Source organism: Schistocerca gregaria, chromosome 2, assembly GCF_023897955.1.
Source record: "Schistocerca gregaria isolate iqSchGreg1 chromosome 2, iqSchGreg1.2, whole genome shotgun sequence".
NCBI classification, from domain to species: Eukaryota; Metazoa; Arthropoda; class Insecta; order Orthoptera; family Acrididae; genus Schistocerca; species Schistocerca gregaria.
The window spans coordinates 341342965-341370198 of record NC_064921.1 but is presented as its reverse complement, the minus strand read 5'-3'; the positions used below and the strand labels follow the sequence as shown (position 1 = coordinate 341370198).

Below are 27234 nucleotides of genomic sequence, written 5' to 3'. Positions count from 1 at the left end.
AATGTTGGCGTTAGCTGACTTTATACTACTTATATAACAGTCAGTTGTTGCTAAATAGAAAAAAAAGTCCTGTTTCAGTATGTGTTTAGCAAAAACACACCGTGATTATAACTATACATAGCTGGCTAAATTAAATTAGCAGGATACCATCGGTATTTCCTACTGCAGAGAACTGCTTGGGCTTAAGGTCTGGACATAGTTTCAGTGTGTCTTCCATTCTCAAATGGAGAAGCCGCGTTTTGCTAGAAAACCACAATGAAACAGTAAAATACCGAATGAATCAAGTTTCAAAAGTGTGCAATAACGATTTCGCATTGAGACTCTACTATATTACTTTAACGTATCAGTGTTTCTTGCCATCCACTTTCCATTGTGGTAATTTGAATCTGTGAGTTTAACTGTTGTTGCTGTCCAGTAAGAGGGAAAGAAAGATTTTTCACCGAATTAAGTTATATTTTGGTAAGTGAATCCAATTATTTTTACATATTAATTCTGTAAGAAATAATGCTGGTAACTGTTTCCTATAAAAGTTCATACTTTAAGGCATAAAGTATAACTGAAAATAAATGGTAACTGTATGTTAGGGAGCATTCAGAAGCAATTTTGTTTACTTGTGTGTTATGGGGAGACTTGATCCTCAAGAACTTGGTGAGACTTGATCCAGGGATCAAGTGTCCCTATTCAAATGTTTCCCAAAGATTTAATTGTTTTCCTGGTATCACATTATTGTAAAATATACAACACCCAACAAATGATATTAGGCCTATATAGACATTTTATTGTAATATAATGCATTGAATTATACATTATGGGTGAAAATGAAACTTAGGTCTAATAAATTAAAACAAAAAGTATCATAATTTTGCTTTATATTGCAGCACTATTGGTCGTACATATGAAAGGAAAGATAGGAAAAAATTGACTCTAGAAGTATGGAACTTGCAGTAATGGCATGCCTTGGGGGAAAAATGTTTCCGAGGAGCATCAAAGAAATTTCAAATCCCACTAATGACCTTAAAACGTTATGTTAGGAAGCAGTTAAGTCAAGATACTGAAATTTCTTATTCTTCAACGTGCAACAAGTCTGAGGTGTTTTCAACTGAGGAGGAAAATTCTTTATGTGAATACATGAAAACGGCAAGCAAATTACACCATAGCCTGAGTGCAAAAAGTGTGCGTGCATTTGCATATCAATTATCTTCTGAAAATAGAAAGAAAATTCCTGAAAATTGGAAGAAACAGGGCAAAGCTGGAAATGACTGGTTCAGAGGTTTCATGAGAAGGCATCCTAAACACTCTCTTCGTACACCAGAAGGAACCAGTATAAGCAGAGGAAGCAGCTTTAATAAACACAATGTTAGACAGTTTTTTGATAATCTTTGCCAGATTATCACTAGGGATGTTCTTGGACCAGAATCTATTTGGAACATAGACGAAACGGGCCTTACTACAGTCTACATCTACATCCATTCTCCGCAAGCCACCTGACGGTGTGTGGCGGAGGAAACCAGGAAAAATAGTGGCTGTAAGAGGAGAGAAACAGGTAGGAAAAGTGACTTCTGCCGAGAGAGGTGAACTTGTGACAGCATGTTGTACAATAAATGCTATAGGAGGCTACATCGCACCTTTCATGATCTTTCCACGTCTGAACTGGCAGGATAGGATGCTGCATGAAGCTCCTCCTGGAACCAGTGGTTCCACTCATTCCAGCGGTTGGATGACAGCTGATAATTTTGTTTTGTTTTTAAAACATTTTCATAAATATGTAAAATGCAGTGCTCAACACAAAGCACTTATCATCATGGACAATCATGATAGTCATATTAGTTTGGAATCCTTACATTTTGGAAAAGAAAATGGAATGACTCTATTGACAATTTCTCCCCATACATCCCATAAAATGCAGCCCCTTGATAGGTCAGTGTATGGTCCACTGAAGGCATATTACAATTCTGCTGCAGGAGATTGGATGACAGCACATCCAGGGAAAACTATATCTATGATATATCCGAGATTTTTGGTAGAGCTTTCCCTAAAGCTTTTACACCCAGCAACGTGATTAGTGGTTTTAGGGTTTCAGGCATATGGCCATTTAACTCTGATATATTTACGGATGATGAATTTTTGCCTGCATATACAACAGACCACTTACAATGTGTGGAAGTCTGTGATTCTCAAAAAGAGTTTGTTTCAGTATCAACACCTTCATCTTCCAGAATTAGACCTAGCCCTATTGGATACAGATCCTTTGAAGATATCAGACCACATCCTACGGCAGCAGCTCACACTACAACTAGACGAGGAAGGAAACGAGCATCTACCGCAATCCTAACAAACACTCCGGTAAAAGATAAACTTGAGGAAGAGCTCAGAGCAAGAAATGAACAAAGATTGAAACCTGTGGGAAGACCTAAGAGGCTGTACTTCGAAAACAAGAAACAAACGAATAAGCCGAAAGTAGAAACTTCTGAAAGTGAACTGTTTCCATGTGAGTTTGATAATGACTTGGAGAGTTTGAGTAACACTGATTCTGATGAAATTTTGAATGATGAACCAGGCACTGGAAAATGGATCAGTGCTACCTTCCAAACAAAGAAAACTGAAAAACATTATGTGGGAGAGATTGTCAATGTTCCTGACGAAGAAAATTTCACTACAAAATGTGCGAGAAAGATAGAGGTCCAGCGCTTCAAGTGGCCAGAAACTGAAGACATACGTGACATTGAAAGGAACCAAATTGTACGAGTCATTCCATCTCCAGCAGTTTCTTCAAAGAATGACAGTGTTACCAGTTTCATTTTTGACAGTGTCAAATTTGAGGGCTTTAATATCCAATAATTTGTATGTTTGTCTATAAGTTCATCATGTTGAATACTTCAAACACAGGCAACCGTTATTGACTTTCTCATGAAGTATATATGTTTTTTCTTTGTATGAATGTGCTTTATCTCGTATATGATCTTGGATACACTAAACATGCTAATTCTAATTTTTTGACAGTAATTTCAACTATTTAAAAAATATATTTGATAACTTAGTGACTTTTTTATGATCTCATAACATGTTTTGTAGGCTACAGATTGCACTTCAAGCAATGCCTCTAGAGATCATGAATGAATTTGTTTTCTAAAGTTATTATGTGAATTTCTTCTGTTAGTAAACCTCAGTTCCCCTTATAAATCTCATAGACAAAACAAAATTTGGTTTGAATAATGAATAAATTAATCAAAATATCCACGGGTGTACTGCCGGTCTATAGTGTCCAACGGGCACAATATTTCGGCGATCAAACATGTCACCATCATCAGGTGAACTGATGGACATGTTTGATTGCCGAAATATTGTGCCCGTTGGACACTATAGACCGGCAGTACACCCGTGGATATTTTGATTATCAAATACGCCGGGAGAAACTCAAGAATCACAATGAATAAATTGTTTTATTTACCACAATAAAGTGGCGGATCAAGTCTCCCTATAGAAGGGATCAAGTGTCCCACATATGGTGAGACTTGATCCATTCTGCATGGCTTTAGTTTTTAATTTTTTATGATGATAGTAAATGGTAAAAGATTGAATTAAAAATAGGAACAGAAAGAGTTAAAAACTTACTATTTATTATACATTTTAGTTCTTTTCTGATGTTTATACGTACCGCTTTAAAAAATAAAATGTAAAAAAGGGATCAAGTCTCACCACTCTCCCCTAAAACTGTTTTCATTGCAAATATCACGTAATAGTTGCATGTTTTGTGGAAAAAGAGTAGCTTGGCAATTTCATCGGGAAAAGGTCATAATAACTGGAACCAAGGGATATACCTCCTGTCATGCAATTTACTGTGGTTTACAGAGTATGGTTGTAGATGTAGGAGGAGCAAAAATGACTGTGTTTTTCTTGTCCTTGTGGTGGTCTTCAGCCCGAAGACTTGTTTGACGCAGGTCTCCCCAGTAGTCTATCTTGTGCAAGCATCTTCATTTCAACATAACTAATGCAGCCTACATCTGTTTGAACCTTCTTGCTGTATTCAAGACTTGGTTTTTCACTAGAGGAGAGAGGAGGAGATGGGCAGAGAGAAAAGGGCATGGAGAAAAATGACAGTGAGAGAGAGGAGCGAAGACGAGATGGACAATGAGTGGGAGGAGGGAAGGAGGTGGGCAGAGAGAGAGAGGGGGGGGGGTGGAAGAGGAGATGGACAGAGAAAGGGGGAAAGAGGAAATTGCCAGAGAAAGGGGGAAAGAGGAAATTGACAGAGAGAGAGGGTGGAAGTGGAGATGGACAGAAAGGGAGTGGGGAATGAATATGGTCATAGAGAGGGATGAAGTGAATATGCTTGTAGAAAGCAGGGAGATGGTCATTTAGAGAGGGAAAGTGGTGATAGAGAGATGGGGGAGGAGGAGATGTCTGTAATACATGTATTATTGTAAGAAGCTATGATTCAATGTTGACTGATGTTAGTATCGATTCCATAGTTTTTGGGGTTCATAGACTTACTGGTGACAGTCACAGTGATGTTTCAGTACAAGATTTCACTGAAGGGGGCAAGACAGTGACATATCGGCATAACTGTGTAATACGTGAAGGAATTTCTACCAGTTTCACTTACTGTTGGGAAAAATTTACTGTGACAGTAACACCTCTATAGCTCTCTATGCTGAGGGTTTGGAGTGAAAAGGCATAACATAAAACCATAACTCAGGAATGTCTGAACCAGTTTCCCCAAATTTTGTGTATACAGAGGAAATTATTTGCATAAAAGTGCTGTGGGGTAAGATGATCCTACCACAACCAGGGGTGAATGTGACGTGTGGGAATGTCCAAAAACGACTTGCTAGTATTTTGTTCCTTAGAATTAGTTGACTTGGAACACATTGAATGTATGAAGTTCAATCTGTCTCTCATTTGTGTTGTTCAGTACAGCAACCACGTCATATAGTGGAGCCAAAGATCCTGCTGCATGGCTCAATGCCACAAATGCATTTAATGTCCTCTCTAGAGTTGCTTGATATGGAGAATCAGGCAGTTGCCAGCGATAGTCTTTTTTCTCAAAACTACGATCAGTTGCTAGCAGAATTACTAGTGTCCTCAGAATTCAGATGAAACTAAAGGGTTAATTTTTGCTAAATGTAAAAGGATGCAAGTACCTTCTGCATGATGTGTCACTTCCAGGTAACATAGCTTGGTGAAACTTGAACCAAACATGGAAAAATCTGCTGTGGTATAGAACAGAAGGTAACTGATGGAATACACAATGAGATGAATGGAAATGACACTTCTATTCAGAGACAATAATTATACTGAAGTTTCCACAATTCATTATGGGCTCCTGAATTCTACAAAAGATGAGACAGTATGTGTCATCATCGTGGATGGCAGTGCATGCTCTGCGACATGCTTACTACAAGGTTGTGGTAGGGTGTTCAATTCCTACACCAACGGAGTTGAGTACTGCCGGATGGTAGTCCTTGTTTGTGGACATGCTGCAATATTATGTCTCCCCAATGTGTCCTACAAGTGCTTGATGAGATTTAAGTCTGGGGTATGGGCAGGCCAGTCCGTTTGTTGAATATCCTCTTCTTCTAAAAGCGTCTCCACCTGCACAATTCAATGTGATCAGACATTGTCTTCCATAAAAATGAAGTTGGGGCCAAATACACTCTTGCCCGTGCACATGGGAAGGAGTACAGTGTCACACTAATGTTGACTGGTGAGTGTACCGTGTTCAGAGATTTGGAAGGCAGTATGCCCTTGCAATTTTTATTTTGTGAAGATCCGTTCAAAGACTGCAATTTTGCAGCTTTTACCAAACTTCTCTTGAGCTGTATTATCTGACAGTAATGAGCAGAGAGACCAAGATCTTTTATAAAAACTGTACACTTTTTCTCCATCAATACCTGTAATTACATGGTATAAGGTTGATGCTAAACTTTATGATACTGTATTCATACCATTCCAAAAATGTTTAGAATATTTAGGAAGTTATCACTAATTTCACCCTCAATGCCGATATTGATATTCATTTCCAAGATTTAAGTTAAGTTGTTGCAGAAAGTGTTCATATTACCACTAGGTGAACGTACACACACAAAATGATTAACTTTTTAAGGATGCCTAGCTCATTAATTGAACAGCTGATAGCGCAAAATGTTTATCAGCACAAATTGCTATCGGAATTTCTTTAGCATTAAAATATGTGCTGTTTTTGATGTAAATACACAATCCCTCACCTTTTAACTTAGTCTTGCAGTAGCATCTTGCTGTTTCATATAAGGACAAGGCTGTGTAAAGTATTTCCGTGTCTCTGCTTCAGTGCTGCCTAGTATATACTACTATGCTGTTCAGAGACTATTATTCAGTTTCAGGCTATTGTACTTTATTTTTAATAGACTGCATATTTTGATGGAGAATAGGTAACTTACTTATTTACTGTGGTGGCCACACAAACTGTAGTCAGTCTTTGGTCTTACCAATCAGTCTTTTTCCATTTCTTCGGTCCACGTATTCTTGTCCAGCTAGTCCCATCATACTCATACCCTGTGTAATCCCATCACTCTATTTTGCTCTGGTCTGTTATCTTAGATTTCCTATTCCACCATCTGCCTGGTGATTTGGCGTTCTCGCTCAATTATGTGGCCCTATCATTTCAGTCTCCTCTCAGTAATTACTGCAACTATATCCAGTGATTTATACATCTCGTGTGGGTCACTGTTTCTACCAGGCGGCTTCCTCTTTCATTTCTTAGCTGCAATCCATATTCACCTACTATGTTTCCTTCTCTCCCTTTTCCTACTCTCGAATTCCAGTCACCCATGACTATTAAATTTTTGTCTCCCTTCACTAACTGAATAATTTCTTTTGTCTCATCATACATTTCATCAATTTCTTCATCATCTGCAGAGCTAGTTGGCATATAAACTTGTACTACTGTAGTAGGCGTGGGCTTCGTGCCTATCTTGGCCACAATAATGCGTTCACTATGCTGTTTGTAGTAGCTTACCCGCATTCCTATTTTTTAATTCATTATTAAACCTACTCCTGCATTACCCCTATTTGATTTTGTGTTTATAACCCTGTATTCACCTGACCAAAAGTCTTGTTCCTCCTGCCAGCGAACTTCACTAATTCCCACTATATCTAACTTTAACCTATCCATTTCCATTTTTAAATTTTCTAATCTACCTGCCCGGTTAAGGGATCTGACATTCCACACTTCGATCCATAGAATGCCAGTTTTCTTTTTTCTGATAACGTCGTCCTCCTGAGTAGTCCCCGCCCGGAGATTCGAATGGGGGTATTTTACCTCCGGAATATTTTACCCAAGAGGACACCATCATCATTTATCCATACAGTAAAGCTGCATGCCCTCGGGAAGAATTATGGCTGTAGTTTCCCCTTGCTTTCTGCCATTCGCAGTACCAGCACAGCAAGGCCGTTTTGGTTAATGTTGCAAGGCCAGGTCAGTCAATCATCCAGACTGTTGCCCCTGCAACTACTGAAAAGGCTGCTGCCCCTCTTCAGGAACCACACGTTTGTCTGGCCTCTCAACAGATACACCTCCGTTGTGGTTTCACCTACGGTACGGCCATCTGTATCGCTGAGGCATGCAAGCCTCCCCACCAATGGCAAGATTCATGGTTCATGGGGAAGGCAAATTGCATCATTCAGAGAGCATGATTGAAGCTGAATGTCAAAGACACTAGATCCTTTGCTGCACATTGCGTAAATCATGAAGACAATTATGTAACAGATGTAGAGGGGAAGCTCACTCCCTTAGAAAGAAAGAAAAGATAAGTGCATCTCCACATTTACTACTGAATGAGCATACTCAGTTTAATTATCCCTGTGCTAATAACTCCATTGTATTGTCTGTTTAGTCTTAATGACAGTAAATATTATTACAATGGATGTCAAAAGTCTTTAAAATGCAAATGTACCTCTGACAAATGGTCAATAGAGATAACTTTTACAGTTACCTTGAAAAGCAATAGTCTGAGAACTGATGTGTTTATCTTCACGTAGTGGACATCTTTGGAAACAGTTTTGTACTGGAAAGTGGGCTTACAATACGAAACCAAAGTCATACAAAGTTTTGTGAACCAGAGAAAAAGTGCTTCATGTAGTTAATACAAAATACAATGTCTCTCCATGAACCCACTGTTGAATCAGTTTAAAAATTCAATAATAGTTGTGACGTGACTGTATTTCTCATAGTGCATCAAAACCATGTGCTAACTGATGGAAACGCCTCTCTGTTGCCCTTTCCTCATAGTCAGATCATGGCATATGCACAGAGGCAAATACGGGGGAAGGGTGAGGAGAGCTGTGGTGCTACAGTCCACCTCTCCCAATGTCCGCAAGTTACATTCCTGTCTTTTTAACATAAATAAAAAAATTCTTTGCAGTATAGCTTCCACACTTCACAGTCTCGATAATAGTTGTTATTGTAATAGATTAAGAAAATGCCTTCATTTACTTACGAGAATTTAGAAATGATACAAAAGCTCTATGACCCCTCCCCTCCCCCCCCCCCCCTCTGTCCTTCCATATACACAATAAAGTCCTAGATTTGATTCTATATATTGTGTAAGTCCTAACAGAAAACCAGCTTGCATATACTGCTGTATTGAGATAAACAAATCACAACTAATTGTTGATTTGTTTTAGCAACCATTCCATTGAATGTTGTTTTGGTTATGGAATGACATGACAAACCCAAGTTTTGTTTAAGAACTTGTCTCCTTTATCACTGTCTCAGGTAAGAAATGTCAAGGCACTGCCAAGTCGCTTCATTTTGTGAACATCTGTAAGCATTTTTGTAAACCGACAGGGACACAATTCGTGAAAATTTAAGTGATTTGTGACAATCTCAAGAAAAAGAGTTTCTGAAATTTGTGGAAAGTCATCACGAGTATTCTAATTGTGAAAAGTCCGTTTTTCACGTATTTTCTTATTCATTTCCTCAACCAAACCATCATTGACAACAGAAGGCTGGCCACTCTTTGCTTCATCATGAACATTGGTTCATTGATCATTGAATTGTCTTGCCCATGTTTTCACCATCAGTCATTAAATTTTTACCATAAATCTCCACACGTTGATGATGAATTTCAGCTGGCAAAACTGTGACACTAATGCTACAGTGGTGGTAGAACGAAGTGGCATGTACTTTCTGGACAGATCTTGTAAAAGTGTACAAACTACTATAAAGCTCTGGGGCTGAAAATCCTCTCAAAAAAAAAAAAAAAAAAAAAAAAAAAAAAAAAAAAAAAAAAAAAACCCAGATGAAAGAATGGCAGAAACATCATGCTAAAGTGTGACAAAGCAGAAGGTAGTGCACAATAAAGTTTAGATGTGACATGTCAATATGCAAAACTGAAATAACAATAAAACGTCTTGGGAATGCAAAGGAGTAATGTTAAATTACATCAACAACATAATCTATGTCTTGTTCTTTTAGTCTTAATTTTTTAAAAGTGTTATTGTGGCTTATTTCAGATGGCTACAAGACTGTAGCTCTCAATTATGAAATCGAAGATCTAGGCAGTGACACAAAGAAGAAGAAAAAGAAGAAAGGAGAAATACGTGAAGTTACCGATATTGTGCCGGAACCGCTAGAAATAAGTGCACTTGTTAAGGTAATGTTGAAGACATTCAAAGATAATTTGTCCAATTCTTGAATTGTTATTTGTGGAGTCTTTCAAAGGATTCCCATCAGCACAGCACATTACCTTACATTAGTCACATTCCACATCTTTAAGATGTTGAAATATGTCAAGGTTGTACAATTTATTTAAGAGAAATGAAGTGACTTTGCATAAGATTACATGAAATATAATTGTATTGTAATACTAATTACTAAATAAACTAAAACATGATTTTTACTAAATCCTTTGAAGATACTCTTCAGCGGAGTAGAAGGGGTTACTCGACAAAAAGGTCTTTGTTCAGTTGTAAACTCCGCCACATTACCCATAGTATATTTAATATACTCTAAAACTATGAAATGTTAAATAAATAAATCAATAAATAAAAAAGAGAAGTGAACTATAAACGGACTCTTTTCTTCTTCTCTTTTGTTTATTTATTGATGTATTTAATATACTCTGGCAGGTTGTTGAATACATGTGTGCCTACTTACGTGATTCCTTTTTATACTAATGTTACACCCTTGAAGTATTTGTGAAGGTTTATTGCTTTTAGTGTTATATGCATGCTTTACTATATTTTGAACAAAGAGGAATAGTTGTGGAAATTAGTGAGTACATGTGTGTGAAACAGTTGACAAAATGCCAAGGTTACTGAAAACTTCCTGCAGGATGTTCTGCAATTAAGACCAGATATAATTCTTGTAATGTGCTTCTGTATTCTGAAAATACTATCCGTCTAAGTTGCATGCATCATTCCTGCTATAGGTAAGAATCATGCATATTTTTTAATGATGAATTTTATTCAATACATGCTGTTACTGAAAAGCAAATTGTAGATATCAGTGCAACTAAAATCTGTACAGAGGAGTGTAATCATGTGTTTCATTAGGCCGCAATTAGTAATTTTTCTTGTTGTTTCTAGGAAACTACTCATGAAGCAACAACATGCAAATATGAAATGGAAAACATATGTTTTGACTGCAATCACATTTGAAGAGCAGATATAGAGATACCAAAAATGCTATATTGTTTAGCCAAAGTTTATGTTAAACTTTGATGGTGAAAAAGAATGTATGCAATATCTTTGAGTTGTCTTTTTCATAGTTTTAATTTGTCGAAAAGACTCATTTCCATGTCTTTTGGATTGGAACTAACTTTTCATTCTGAATGTCTCAGAGTTCACATATATTTGACACATGTTGAGGTTACATGTGGTTTAAACGTAATAATTTGCAATTCCCTTTTGTGAGCAACAGTTCTGCCTTCAAGTTTACTGATGTCTGCTGTGAAAGCATGAAAACATTTTGATATGAACTGAAGAACTCAATTTTTATAGGTTAAAATTTCTTTATCTATTGGATTTGTGTATCTTACATGCTAAATATTAGTTAGAACAGTGAATGACTGTAGCTATCATTTTCTGTGTGCACAATAAAGAAATTCTTTGTTTCAGGAATTTGGTGACAAATTGACCCTGGTACACAGGCTGACATTTCCATTTTCTGATCAACAACAATTTCACATGCTGGTATGTGTACAGTATTCCTTGCTTTGTGAAAATATTTTAGTAACATCAAAGGTTCATAATCTAATCATATATGACTGTTAAACATTCTAAAAACAAAACTTCATTAGCACCACATTTTACTCTATTGTCATGAATTTTCAAAGTCTGAAATACATGGCAGTGATTTACAAGTCTTGTTCCACTTTAGTATAATGGATCTTAACTGTTTCCGATTATTTAGAAAACTGTGACAGCAGGAGAACTGCATCAAACTAGTCTGTTAACTGAAGACCACAATAACAATAAGAGTAAGAACACTTATCTGATCCCTCCATATATAGTTTTTAAATTATAATTTCGTATACAGCAGATAGAAATTATTTCAGGTAAATTATTTCAGCCACATTTTCACTATTAATTAATTGTATCTTTATCAAGAGGAAAGTTCTAGCTCAATGGAAATAATTGAAGAGTGAAGGAGACAACTTACCAAATAATGGAGGCATTGAACCGTCTGACATGCACAGAAAAAGAATGAAAAGATGGATCCTTTAATGAGCCAAAGTACGCATAAAGTCAGGTTCACCCTCCTGCCCCTCACACATACTCACACACTAGTGCTGCTACACTGAAGAGCCAAAGAAATTGATACCCCTGCCTAATATCATGAAGAGCCCCTGTGAAGACACAGAGTGCCACAACACGACATGGCATGGACTTCACTAGTGTGGAGTGCTGGAAGGAATTGACGCCATGAATCCTGCAGGGCTGCCCATAAATCCATAAGAGTACGAGGGGGTGGAGATCCCTTCTGAACAGCATGCTGCAAGGCATCCCAGATATGCTCAGTAACATTCATTTCTGTAGAGTGTGGTGTCCAGCAGAAGTGTTTAAACTCAGAAGAATGTTCCTGGACATACTATGTTGCAATTCTGGATGTGTGGGGTGTTGCATTGTCATGCTGGAATTGCCCAAGTCTGTGAGAATGCACAATGGACATAAATGGATGTAGGTGATCAGACAGGTTGCTTAAATACTTGTCAGCTGTCAGAGTAATTTCCAAACATATCAGAGGGCCTGTATCACTCGAACTGCACATGTCCCACACCATTATAAAGCCTCCACCCCATTACAGAGCCTCCACCAGCTTGAACTGCCCCTGTTGACTTGCAGGGTTTGTTGTTGTCTCCAAACCCGTACACGTCCGTCTGCTCGATACAATCTGAAACGAGACTTGTCTGATCAGGCAACATGTTTCCCAGTCATCGACAGTCCAATGTCGCTGTTGACAGGCTGAGCGAGGTGTAAAGCTATGTGTCGTGCAGTCATCGAGGGTACACAAGTGGTCCTTCAGCTCCGAAAGACCATATCGATGTAGTTCCATTGTATGGACACTTGTTGATGGCCGAGCACTGAAATCCACAGCAATTTGTGGAAGGGTTGCACTTCTGTGATGTTGAACAGTTCTCTTCAGTCATCTTTGGTCCTGTTCTTGCAGGATCTTTTCCTGACCACAGAAATGTTGGAGATTTTATGTTTTACCAGATTCGTGATATCCAGGGGGCACTCATGAAATGATGGTACGGGAAAATCCCCACTTCATCACTACCTCTGAGATGCTGTGTCCCATTGCTCATGTGCTGACTATAACACCACATTCAAACTCACTTAAATCTTGATAAACTGCCATTGTAGCAGCAGTAACCAATTTAACAACTGCACCAGACACTTATCTTATATAGGCATTGCCGAATGCAGCGCCATGTTTTGCCTGTTCAGATATCTCTGTATTTGAATACGCATGCCTATACCATTTTCTTTGGCGCTTCAGTGTATATTGTTCCAGCTGAACATACAATCCTGTGTGTGCGTGTGCATGTGAGCGAGCGTTCGTGCGCTTGTGGGGACCGAGGGAGCGAGTATTTTGTTATAGAAGTACTGCTCTTCAGTATAAAGAGTCCTAAATGATGAATTAATTTCAGCAGTGTGAAATTCAGCATTGGATTCGTTAAGTAAACATTTATGCACATCTGAACTATGCCAGTGTTGCTTAATGTAGTTGGCTAAAGGTGCTCACTGTGTAGTTAATTATAAAACTAGAAAAGTGAAGCAGCCAACAACTGATGGTCAGACTGAAACTCATGGTGCTTCACTAAACATGTATTAATACTTCCTTTCTTCTGAACAGAGGAACTACCGCGTCCAACCTGTTACAGGAGAATCTATAATTGAATGTGTGTTTCAAAATACAGTCTAACATCTACACTAATGACACGTATTGTTATGGAAGTAGTTACTGTTTGACAGCTGTAGTGACATTAGTGCTCCAAATGGTGAGAAGTGTGGCTGTTTGTTTCATATTTTTTCTAGTTAATGAATGAAATAGTAATTACATTTTCTGCTCCGAAATTTTAGTCTAATACAAAGAGACTCAAATGACGTTAAAATAATTGTAAGCAAAGCTACAATTTTTTTTTTGTGAAATTGAGAAAATTTCTTACTCCACTGGAGCCAAGACACTGTAGTAAACTTATTGTTTCACATTTATGAAGTATTGTAATGTACTTCCATGTATAAAAAGGGGTGACACACTATTTGTCATTTCATTCTGTTTTGTAATAATTAGAACAATGGTTGCCAAAAATAAACCTTACATCATTATTATTGTTCTTTGTGGCATGAGTTACTTCAAGTTAATGGTGGAAGTATGCCTCAAAATTATTATGAAATGCTGATTACATTATGCCTCAAAATTATTGTAACAGGTGGATTACTTTGTCACTGATAAGGTACCCAGGTAACAAATTATAATGAAATGGAAGTGTTGAACAAAAAGCTATATTAAACAAATGTTCATGAGTGCCTTATTAAAAGCATAATGGTTATTCGCATAGAAAGCATTGCTGAAATTAGCCTTTTGGGAGAAAAACCATTGCATATGTAGGAAGTTGAACCCCCAGTCAAAGACAAATGCCACGGTAAGAGCATAAACTTATATGAATTAGTAAATTTGCAATATGTGATCTCATATAGGTAAGAACTAATTTCTTCAGTTGGTGTCAGTGAATGGAAGTGGGTGTGAAGGCCAAAGCGATATCATATTTGTAATAGCAAAGTACTACATTTTAAAGAGAGAGAACTACAATAAACCTTAAATTATTACCAGAAGAGTAAAGCTATTTTAGTCTATATTTATTTCATTATAATTATGAAAAGGCAGGTGGAACCAGTAGTGAGAGTGATTTGCTGCAGACATCACAATGAACATAAAGTTAAAGCTTGTGTTGACCAATGGGCAGAAACACAACACAGAAATGTTATTCAAACATATTCATGTGGCAGTTTTAGGTGGGGGATGTTTTGAACTATAGTTGCATGAGATATCACTAGAAGTATGCCTGAACCACCATTTTTAGAACACTGCCAGCCTAAGGAAGCAATTGCATGCTAGCTTTTACTAAATGCTTTGGATTGTTTGTTGCTCATTCTTTTGTTTTCTTATTTTGAAATGAATGAAGAGACTAATCCTGGTCCATCACCGGATGTGAGTACAACTCTCACATTGCTAGAAACGATTGGTGATTCATAGAACAGTGCACCAGTTCTGCTTTTGGAGAAGTGTTAAAGAGGTGCAGAATGCCAGCCATACAAAGTCTCGTTTGTTTATGCATGCAGCGGACTGCCAGAACTGTGCAATTTAGGCAATCCATTTGCTTGTGTGAGTCTCACTTTTTTCAATAATACATTGTGCAGCTCGCTTTGATAATTGTACAGTTCACACAATTTTCTCATCAACAGTCACCTGAACTGAGCCTGCTGCTACACAACCTACATCTTTGCTATCTGGATTGGAGGTGAGGACACCTTATTCACATTCCCCCAGAGCTTCAACTACTTCTCCCGCATTTGCTTCACCTGGTCCTACTCAACCCAACGAGCCACCTTCCTAGATGTTGATCTCCACCTCAGAGATGGTTACATCAGTACCTCCATCCATATCAAACCTACTAACCACCAGTAATACCTCCACTTTGACAGCTGCCACCCGTTTCATACCAAGAAGTCCCTTCCGTACAGCCTAGCCACTCATGGGCGTCGCATCTGCAGTGATGAGCAGTCCCTCTCTAAATATACCAAGGGTCGCACTGAAGCCTTCACTGGCCATAATTATCCTCCCATCCTTGTACAAAAACGAATTTCCTGTGCCTTATCTTTCAAGTCTTCCACCACCTCCCAAAGTCCCACAGTCCGGCCACAGAGGAGCATTCCCCTCGTAACTCACTACCATCCAGGACTGGAGCAACTGAATTACATTCTCCGCCAGGGTTTCGATTACTTCTAGTTGTGCCCTGAAATGAGAAATAGCGTTTCCACCATCCTTCCCACCCCTCCTACCGTGATATTCTGCCATTCACCGAACCTACACAATATACTCGTCCATCCTTACACAACCCCTGCTCCCAACCCCTTACCTCATGGCTCATACCCCTGTAATAGGCCTAGATGCAAGACTAGTCCCATAAATTTTTCCACCACCACTTACTCCAGTCCGCTCACTAACATTACCTATCACATCAAAGGCAGGACTACTTGTGGAACCAGTCATGTGATCTACAAGCTAAGCTGCAACCATTGTGCTGCATTCTATGCAGGCATGACCAACAACCTGTCTGTCCGCATGAATGGCCACTGACAAACTGTGGCCAAAAAACAAGTGGACCACCCTGTAGCAGAACATGCTGCCAAACATGATATCCCTCATCTCAGTGACTGCTTCACAGCCGGTGCCAAATGGATCCTTCCCACCAACAGCAGCTTTTCTGAATTGCGCAGTACATCCTGCATTCCCGTAACCCTTCTGGCCTCAACCTTTGTTAGTCACTGTCCTCAACCATCCATCCCCCTCCCTGTTCCCATTCCAGCACTACACAGCCGTAATTTCACCGCCACACCCAGTCTTTTAATTTCTTTTATTTTTATTTCTCTCCTTTCTGCTACTTAGCTCCTCCGCACCTTCTCTCCTACCTTCCATCTAAACTGCAACACTTGACTGTCTACCACTCCAACCATACCATCCCTCTCCCTCCCCACCCGAGCCTCCTCCTTACCTCCACCCAGTTGCCACTTCCATCATGCACTGGTGGTGCTGCTGCTGCTTGCAGTGTAGTTTCAGCTCTCTGAGACTGCAGGTGTGTGTGCAAGCTGCGCTTGTGTGTGTGTGTGTGTGTGTGTGTGTGTGTGTGTGTGTGTGTGTGTGTCTACTGCTGACAAAGGCCTTAATGGCCGAAAGCTATGATTGTGTGAATCTTTTTATTGTGCCTATCGCGGCTCAGCATCTCCGCTATATGGTGAGTAGCAACTTACCTTCTCTCGTATTGTTACCTATATCTTTTTCTTTTTGTAATGCACCTTTGGCTTTTACTGAAGGCTACCAGGATCTTACTGCTCATTGAGATCTAGAATGTTTTTCATATTCCAGTCCAGTGAAAAAAGGGGGCCATTCACTTAAGTTTTCCAAATAGGAAAACTGAAATATCTGGAGCCTGACATGACAGTGTAGTGAAGAAAGTACATAACCTTAGATATGCTTTTGGGAAAGAATTAAAGGAGCAACACAACTGCAATCACACAACAAACAGATTTTCGTTCTTCTGTCACCCATTGTCACTTTGTCATTGTGAACATCCTATGGACTGCCAGAAATGAGGGGAAACTTGAACTTAATTTTCACACCGTAAGTTCAGATAAATGACTTTGATGAATAACTGCGCTGGTGAAGTGAAGATGTGCAGTCCCCTTGAATAACAACTGGAGATGCGCACTCACCATATGTTACGATATGATGGCCTCATTTGACAGATACAATTTTGACTAGAAAACAACAGCCAGCTCACACAGTGCCAGGTGATAATCATAGATACGATCCCATCAAACTTCTTTCTTGGTCATGCTGTGCCAGAGCTTAACTTTTGGGCAACACACTTGCTGACTTACATTTAGATAATAATCAACCACTACATAAGAAATAATGCAGCACGCTGTGTTTGTGCGTGTCTTCAAAGGCTTGACACTGCATAAATTTCATCTATTGTGTTAGTTTGGTTGCCTTAGAGTAGCTCTTTGTTGGTGTGGTGACTAATGAATAATTATCAATTTATTGTATAAAAGTGTTATGAGTTACTAAAACTATAACTTTCCAATTGTGACTCTAGTGTTATGAATACCGTAACTTTGTGCACATTTTCATGTACTGACATTTGACTTAGTTTAACAAACCTATGGTGCTCTCTTGACTATCGCATTGTCTTCAGGGCCTTATCAGTTTGTTGCTTTCCTTCTTACTTTCTTTTTTTAATGATATTATAATGTTTACTATTTATCTATTATGAATTTTCTCTGTGTGAATGAAGTTTATAATAAAATATTTTAAATTTGTCTGCTGTTACTGTGTTACATAGTATTACAATTGAACATTATTTCTTTAACAAATAAGAATTATCTGTTTCCTGTCTATGTGTATCCATCTTTCAATCCTAGTTGAACTTGGAATAATCTCTAATAAGTGTTATGCAACTCGAAGTATGTCATTTTTTATTTTGAAAACTAGAAACTAAAACTTGCTTTTGCATAAATCAGAAACTGGGCCAGAGAAATTTGGAATTTCAATCTTTAAATATCAGGGAAATCTTCTGATAAATCAGTTCAGGGAACTCTTCAAAAAACAGTTCAGGGAACTCTTCTGATAAAACATTCACCACTCTATCTGAATTGTGAGAACTATTTTAAAACTGATATGAACAATAAGATCCACATCCACCAGACATCATAGTTAACAGTTCTGCTTGATGCACTGCTATTGCAGTGGATTACAAAAATGAGTTAGATTGTTACAGTTGCATGCTATAATGTCCTTTAATGAAATGTCCTGTCACATTTATTAGAAGTTTTGTTCCTTGCTGAACTACTTCAGATATGTTAAAATAAATTAGAGACATACCGTGTTTGATTTTACCTAACTAACCTGAAACATGCACATGGTAAATAAAACAGTGTGTATGGTTACATTTATATTTGCGGAGCAACTAGTTGATTTCGGTTTTAGAATGGAAGGATGTACATTTAGGAGATGTTACACTTTATATGTGTCTTATCAAGAGGATTAGAGTCATTGTGTTTTAAATAAAACAGTTACAAAGAAAAGTTCGTGGGCAGTATATAAAGTTAAATTAGAATAGAATAATCTCTTGCACTTCACTTCAAGACAGCTTCTTTATGCTAGTATTTTGGTCTGTTGTGCAATGTTTTTTACACTTTTCTTATGTGTGTTCTGGGGTTCATATTTACAAAGTTACTTTTCCCTGCAGGAACAAATAAAAATTGTGTGCTACACAGTTCGCTTTGTAGGTTATTTTGAATCATCTTTCCAGGATTGTAATCCATGTGTTCTCTATCATTCTCCATAAAAAACTTCTAAGTTTTCTGTATACATTCTTGTTTGTCTATAATGATTAACAGGTATACTTTATCTGCTTTAGAGGTTGTGGTGTTTCCATGTTTTTGTTTTGAATTTATTTCATTGAAATTGTGCAGCCAATTTTTGTTTTGATGCCTGTCGCATCACAACTCACTCAGGCAGGCCCTGGGCTGACGTACGTGGTCTTGCCAGAGGGCACTCTTCTCAACAGGTGCCATCTTATTCATGGTGCCGCAGCAGTTGCACCACTTCATTCAGATCATTTGTTATATTAAAAAAAATCATATTTACAGTTGAACATGATCAATATAAAGCTTTAAATGTTTTAGACTTATCATATCTAAAAATAATGGAGGGCAGATGCTCAAAATGTATGGTAAATAAGCTTTTAAGATAACATAATGAGCACAAATTCCTCCCACCCTAGACAACACAAGATGGCTTTCTTTAGCAGAGAAGTAACAGACTTTGTAAACCACTCTTGATAGAAATTGAAAAGCAGCACATATGAGACATGCTTAAGCAGCTTGCAACAGCCAATGATTTTATACTGACTGACATAATCAAAGGGTTTAAATAATTAAAAGCAAAATTTAACAATTTCCAAGAGGCTAAGTCATATGCAACAGAAATACAAAAAATACAATGCTTCCATACAGAGGAAAAAAAATTGAAATTTTTTTCTAAAACCTCAGTATAGCATTTCATAAACAAGTTTCCATTAAATTGAGACTACACAATAGTATTGACTATGATGTGGGAAAATTAAGTGTAGCTATTGAAGCATCTTCAGCTAAATCAGTTTACACCTTGAGAAAAGCTGCTTCAACATGGGGGAAATGTGACTAGTATTTTAGCATTTGAATAATTTTATGAGATTGTGTGGCAGTATACCCAGAACAGGTTTAATGAGATGGTCACCAATCACAGGTGTCTACATATTTATGGGGTTGTAGCATAAAAAATAAAATGTATAGAGTGCAAAAAACCCTACATAGGACAGTCCTAACAGTTTCTATACTTGGTTTAAGGAACATGTAGGCATGAATAATAAAACTGTGTTAGGTATACACCATAAACCATGCAAAGCAGCGCATGCAAAATATACACCAGCGAATGAAAGTGATTCATGCTACCCCATAGAAGTATTTCCTTAACTTACTGCAGGAGCCTGAAATTTTAACTCGTCATTTGAAAGAGCAAACTGCCCAATGAACAAAACAATCATAAAATGCATAGTTTAAAAAAAGTATATTTATACATTGCTGTACACATGCTGACAACAGTTACTCTGATATGACATTTCCACCGTGAGGTGAACCACCCTGGCGACGATGAGGCCATCTCCAGCTGCAGAGTGAGACTGTATGCTGTATTGATAAACACACACACACACACACACACACACACACACACACACACACACACACACACACACACACAATGGTCTTTGGTTGAATTCTGGCATAAGGAAGCATGCTCAGGATGTAGGGCAGAATAAACTGTGTTCCTGGTGTGCACCACCAGACTCTTTTCTATTCAAATTTACATACTATTCATAAGTTTATCTTTGTAGCCTTTTTTATTTTTATTTAGTTTTTAACACACTCTCTTTATCATTGCAGTCTTTCATACTATCCTGTAACTGCTGTCTAAACACATAGTGAAAGCCTGGCTTTCAGAAGCCGTATTGCAATATTCCATAATTTATCACCGATTGTGTAGTGGCACCACCCGACGTTACTAAGGAAACAAGGTAGCTTGCACAACATTACTGTCGACCACCGTGGAGCCGTGACTCGAGTGGCACTTGTCAAGAGAAGTGCCCTCTGATGAGACCATGTAAGCTGATCTAGGGAATGCCTGAGTGAGTTGCAATGCGATCTGTAGAGTGAGCAGCAAGTGTGCTATAGAGTTTGACTAAGGTGTTAATATTGAGGAACTTTTATAGGATGTGGACTGGATGCTACTTTGGAATATGGACTTAAGTTAGCTTGCACTGTTTCCGAGAAGCTGAGGTATGGTTGCACTCAGGAGTAATGGTCTAAGAAAGGTTGGGAACCTCTGCTGTAACATGTAGCAGGCAGTTGTCACTTTACCCAGCAGAAATGCCAAATGTAACCCACATTGTACTAAGCAACTGCTGCTTCTCCACCCACCAACCACCCCACTCCCCCCATCCCACACCTCCAGCCCCTACCCCCACCTGCCACCCCCATATAATGAAGTCTGAGGTTGGACCTCTGCATCATCTGCACGTGACCTCTGGAATAAGCAGCTTGCCTGTTCTATGTCAAACACATGTACATCCATCACTCACTTGCAGACAGGACCTACTCTCATCACTGAAGACAACAAAGCACCATTCCAGTCTCCAGTCTGACTTCCCCGACTCCAGAGTAGCTGTGCTTGGTGGTGTTGTGGTAGCCTGGCCAGAGGCACATGTGACCTTAATTCTGCTGCGAGCAGATGGTTCCCATTGGCCCGGATGATACAGCAGGTGCATCATGTGCCCGGATACCATACCTGGATGATGTTAGGTTAGCCACCACTGCATGCACAATGCTTTGAACCTGACAACTGCCTGTACTATGCGAATGTTCAGAACATAGTCCACAGGTATGGAGATGCGGAAATGTATCACAGACCGCTGTTGAAAGCAGTGACATAGCACCAGTATATTCTGCCCAACGTGTACAGTAATCCGTTGATAGACTTCCAGCTTCCTGCATGCCTAAAGTGTCTGTAGCGTCAAAACAGACAATGCAAGACAGTCTTCTGACCACTGTCTGATTGCCAGTTACTCTGACAAAAATATCACTAACACTACAATCTCTCAGTATGCACAAATTAAACCCCAGTGCTACTGAACACAGTCCATGAGGATGTTGCCTTTTAGAATAGGAGAATGTCTATGCATTACTAGGGTGAAGTGATGTGTTGCACAGTGTGTACCAAAACAATGAATGATAATCATCACAGTGAAAGTATTTGTTTTTATAGTTTGTCAGTCTATAAAGGCATACTGTTTGGCAAGTGCACAAATATTGATGGAAGCCACAGGTTTGCACAAGGACAATGATAGCAGCTTTACTACAATTCACGCGACTTGCTGGTTTAGCAGTTTATTCCATGCCGCAACCTTTACAAAAAGGTTGCAAGTAAGCATAGATAAATTTTGCATTCTCTTCACTGCAGTTTTGATTAATACCCTTTGGGTAAAGAAAACATTACTCATGGCTTTTGGTGTTCAAAGTGTGTCCATTCTGGTGTGGCCTGTTGTCTGTATTGATCCCAAGAAATTGTAAGTTGTGTACCACTACAATCTTTTGTCAGATTAAAATTATATTAAAGTAGTGCATATTTTTATGATTGTTGTTGAAAACTCAAAATTTCTACACTTTATTTTCTCAAGTTAAGTAGCAGTTCCGGTATATTAAACCAGTTTTGGATATCAGATTGTCCATTGATGACTTTTACATTCAGCTTTAAAAATTTAATATAAATAAAGGCAACAGTGGTGAAAGGCTTGTAATTTTGGTTTTGCATGCTGTTATTTATTTAAGTTCTAAATTTGACATAGTCATGATTAAATTTTCGTTATGTACAAAAAGTAGAGATTTTCTTGATTGAGAATTGCTATGAAAATCAAGTATGTGTTACATGAAAAAATGTGTCCCAAAGAAACTGCTGTCAGGGAATCCCATATCCACAGTTTTCCGTACAGATAGCTGGTATTCCTTGTCGTTCATGACATACTTTTATGTTTAGTATTTTCCCTGACAGAGGACTTGCTGGGTCTGAATACTTACTGTTTGATTCCTTCATGAGTTTTATTGCAAACCATATTAGTAAGTGGTTCTTTTGTGTACATTTGCGTATTGTTTATCAAAATAAAATTGTGTCTCTCTGAGCTACCATTTTTAAAAGTACCTTTTAAAAATTATGATAAATAAAAGGAAGAACTGTGTAATACTCATAATTTTGATATGTTGAAATTTCTAATGGTTTTGTTTCAGAATCAGTCGAAAAACCTGAAGAAGTATAAGATCCTAGCAGCTGTGCCAAAAACACAATCAGCATTTCAGGTAACTTGCTTTAACTGGTTTTTAACGTTAAAACATCGCCTGAAATTGATACTATCTTTCTCCTGAATCCTATATCTGCCATGTGTCTTGTATCCTATCTGGATGAACAGATGATAGCCAACTACCCTTTTCTCAAATCTTACATCAGCACCAACCCCTGTAAGTCACATATGCCAATCCTGTGGCCTGCAACTGGGAATAAAATCGATACTGTTATTTTTATTTCCCCACGGGTGTTCTCAGCACATACTGTGTGTGTGTGCATGTGTGCATCAGTGTGCAGAGTGGGACAAGAGTGACAGATAGGTGGGCATCCGGGATAGTTACATAATTGGATAAATGAGGACCAAATTTAATCTGGTAAAAATCCCTTGGCATTTATTTTATTTATAAGGGATGCATATGGTGCACCTAAAGAAGTTGCCATGAGTTTAGAGGGGCTGTTATGGCCAGAGTTCTGGAGGGAACCTAGGAGAGCAGGGGAGGGACACGTCAGAAGACAGCAACCAAGAGACTGGAAATTCTCTGCATTGGCCCTCAGCTGCCCAGATCTGTGAACATGTGATTGTTTCCTACTCTCCTACTGGTTAAGGATTGTGGCCAAGGCTTTGCCAAGGCATCTATCCACCAGCAATCCTCACCATGAGAATCCTACTAAGCCTAGTGGGTGGGACAATAAAACGCTGTGAGCTGTTTCTCAACGGTATCAAACATAATTACTGGAACAATCCAGGAAATAAAAAATTTGGATATTTTGTTCCTGACACCTCCAATTGGGTTGTCCATTGTGCATTCCTCTCCCCCCCCCCCCCCCCCCCCCCCCCCTTTACTGTAGAATTGGAGCATCGAGTTTACAAAAGTAGTGAATTGTGGAAGGCTCTTTCGGACAGACTTTTCATTGATAGAGGCCGTACAAGCTGCAGGAGCGTAACAGTTGTTATTATGCAATATTAATATTGTATTTTGAGACAAAGATTTACAATATTTATAGTCGTTAAGTGCTTGTTGGGACACAATTAGTTACAGGGGAATTGTCATTAAAGAATCATTCTTACAAAGTCGAACAGATTTGTGGCTGCTGAGGGTTGATGATGCCTGTCAGGCTGCTTGTGCCCTATGAACCATATTCTATAGGAAATGCAACACTCCATCTGGAGGGCATTAGAGGGAAATTAAGTGGTGTTTAAAGAGTAAAGAGGTCCAATTTAAATGATGATTGGTGGTTTAGGTCATCGGTACCCTCAAATTTATAGAGAGATCTTTCAATGAGTTACCAAATGATTGAATTCTGTCAATGGTTCCACAAGAAAGGAGTATGGAGGGGTGAATCTTATAACTAATACAGTTTTGTTAATACTTCTCCTTTTGTCAAAGGCATCTTTAAAATTCCTATTCTATTTACCAAAGGAGGCTTAAGAAAAAGAACAATTGCAATTGATGCTAAAACTAATTTTAGATTTTGGAGCAGTATGCGCAATAGGGGGAGTAAATGTGAAAGTGTTTTATCTACTGTTAGTCCCTGTTATAGTAGTTGTAACCTAGCCCCTTTAAGGTGAAAACAAATTATGCAATGTACAAGGCCATCTACTTTGGAAAATGCATCTGGTCTCTTATACCAAGTATCACTTAATGTACCAGGCAATCCAGTGTATTGGACCAATGACCGTAGCAGTCTGGTCCCTTTACCCCCACAAACCAACCTCCAGTGCATTGTTCATTATATAGCCCAGGTAGAAATATGTGTCAACATGACCTGCTTCTGCGATTGGGGGGGGGGGGGGGGGGGGGGGAGGGGTATGCCAGCCCTGGATTGCATCTGCGTGGTGGATTAACATTGAGGTATTGGTGTGCCAGCGACCATGGATGTGGTGTTTTAGGCAGTTTTCCACATCCCACTAGTTGAATACCAGGATGGTTCCCATGTTCCACCTCAGAAACATGCTGCGCGAACATTTAGAATATTTTCTCACACTTGCACACACAATGTACTCCGTACACAAAGAGATTGGGTACACTGCTTCTGCTTCTGGGCCTCAGCTCATGGTCTAGTGCAGGGGTGGGCAAACATTGCATGCGGCTCATGAGCACACAGCGCTGCACGTGTGTTGCTCGTGTGCAATCGTCGAATGGGACAGTGGTGACAGCTGACAGGTTGCGGCAGTGTAGTACCAGGCTAAGCTGTGGACGTTGAAGCAAAGCGACCACTATGTAGGGAATGTTGTATTTCAAGAACCGGAAAATGCAGAGTGAATCAAGGAAATGGAGAAGTGGAGATTTGCTATCTTTTAAAAAGGAATGGGTGAATCATTTTTTCTTTGTGCAAAAACGTGAAAATTCGAAATGTATAGTATGTGACAGTATTCTCACCGGTCAGCGGAAGTTTAATATTGAACGCCATTATAATAAATTTCAATATGTTCCCGTACTTAGTGTAATAAAAGAGGAAATTCTCAAGCGATTTGGGAATATATCATACTTATCCCAAGGTTTTGAATAGTTCTCGAGACAATTTGCTGTTTTTGTAGATGATATTCATCCCAGTTTGCAAATGGAATTAATAGATCTACACTGTAGATTCTATAGCATAATTCTCGTATGAGAGACAAGTTCCTTTTGGCAAGACGTGTAATAGATTTTTATCACAGCTTTCCACAGCAAGAGTTTCCTTGTCTCCATCGTGAAGCCGCGAAGATAATTTGTTTGGCTCGACATACGTTTGCAAGAGATTTTTTTCTGTTATGAAAATTAATAAGTCTCGGTTAAGAGCAAACATCATTAATGAAAATTTATGTTACTGTTTCCGTTTGTCTGTATGTAGAAATTTTGTTCCAGACATTAAACGTATTGTAAACTCCACCAGTGATAATTAAATACAACGTATCATAGGTAATAGGTACTCTTTCAAACCATGATTTCTTTCAAGCACTTGTACTAACCTTATTCCTTCATTCAATAAAGCAGGCCAGGAAACAAAACGCATTACAGAGAAAGAAGTGAAGAGACGGTATGGTGGGGAGTGGAGAGAAGCGGGTGGTCAGATTGCCCCTGTGTGCACGCAGAACACCTGTTTACTGCACACGTGCAAGTGCACCGCACACGTGCAGGATTCCTGCCCGCCCCTGGTCTAGTAGCTAGCATTGTTGCCTCTGGATTATCAGGTCCTGGGTTTGATTCCCAGCCAGGTTGGGGATTTTCTCTGCCTGGGGACTGGGTGATTGTGTTATCCTCATCATTTCATCATCATCATCATTCGTGACAGTGGCTACATTGGATTGTGTAAGAATTGGACTGTGTAAAAATTGGGACTTTGTACGGGTGCTGATGACAGTGGAGTTGAGCACCCCACAAACCAAACCAAACCAAACCAAACCAAACCAAATCAAATCAAACACTGCTTCTGTTCTTGGGGGTGAACAGGAAACTGACAACCTTAGCTGTTTGGTCAGCTTAACATCCAATAAGAATCAGAATCATAAGTGATGTGGTTGTCAAATGTTTGTAACAGATGGTCATCAGTAAAACTGAGTGGCATCGAGAGTGTACCACCAAGGGTAATTTAGTTTAAGAGTGGGTGTGATGATACCACAATGGGAGCTGTTAAACAGCAAATCGCTACCAGAGTAACATGGGGCTTCAGGGACAAGCACATGACCAAAACAGAGTAGGGTAATGATTAATGGTACATGCACTAAGAACAGATGTCTGTTACTAAGAGGAGTAAATCCTGGTTCTCATGAGAAATCAAAACTGGCATTTATAATCTGAAATACTACAGTGTAAGGCTCAATCGTCAGTATTACAGACTGGAGAGGAAGGAAAGGCAATGTGAAACAGACATCTGTGACGCAGTATAGCTGAATGCTGGTGCTGACAGCTTTATGCTTGTGGTTTATTGTAAGGAAGATTTTATATAACGAATGATGCATGGGGAATTTTGGTGGGTAAATTGGTAGGGATGTTCTGGGCAGGACTGAAAAGCACAGCCAACTGTTTGACAGTGTCCTAGGAAATCCAGTGCATTGTGCACTGCTAAAGCTTGCCTGCTTTGTAGCAGTTACAAGACAGAAGTTCACAGAGGAGGATAGGGAGGAGTCTAGGTATGCATTATATAAGGTCTGCCACAGTCCAGCGGTAGGAGTGAAATGACTTTAGCGAATGAGTGTGTGTCAGCTGACAAGAAGGTAAATAAAAAATTTTTGATGTATCATCTTGAGTGATAGCTGTCTGGCAAAATATGTCGAAATATAAATTATTTTACTTACTTCGCTAATATAGATGGCATTGTAGTCAATAACCAGTGGCAGTTCCATTTCAATTGCCTATTTTTCAAAGGTTAATCACTTTTCACTATAATACTGCTTGTCAGTTGAAACACATGGCAAATTGTGGTACCCCTTGGGGAAATGGCAGTAATGGACATGAAAGGACACAATATGCACTCTGTGTATGCCTGCCAAGAGAGCAATGCTTGAAGCATTCAGTCCATAGCAGATTCTTGTCAATTGATCTTCCACAAAACCC

General features: G+C 38.9%; 1 protein-coding gene across 2 annotated transcripts in view; it reads left to right on the top strand.

Annotated features, from left to right (window-relative positions):
- LOC126337012 (ribonuclease P protein subunit p30-like) overlaps positions 1-27234 on the top strand; it is an 81164-nt gene that overhangs the window by 630 nt on the left and 53300 nt on the right. For both annotated transcript variants that reach the window (XM_050001261.1, XM_050001260.1), the window contains exons 2-4: positions 9493-9632; positions 11098-11172; positions 22645-22713. In XM_050001261.1, the coding sequence (XP_049857218.1) occupies positions 9493-9632; positions 11098-11172; positions 22645-22713 (284 nt within the window). The remainder of the gene's footprint in view (positions 1-9492; positions 9633-11097; positions 11173-22644; positions 22714-27234) is intronic.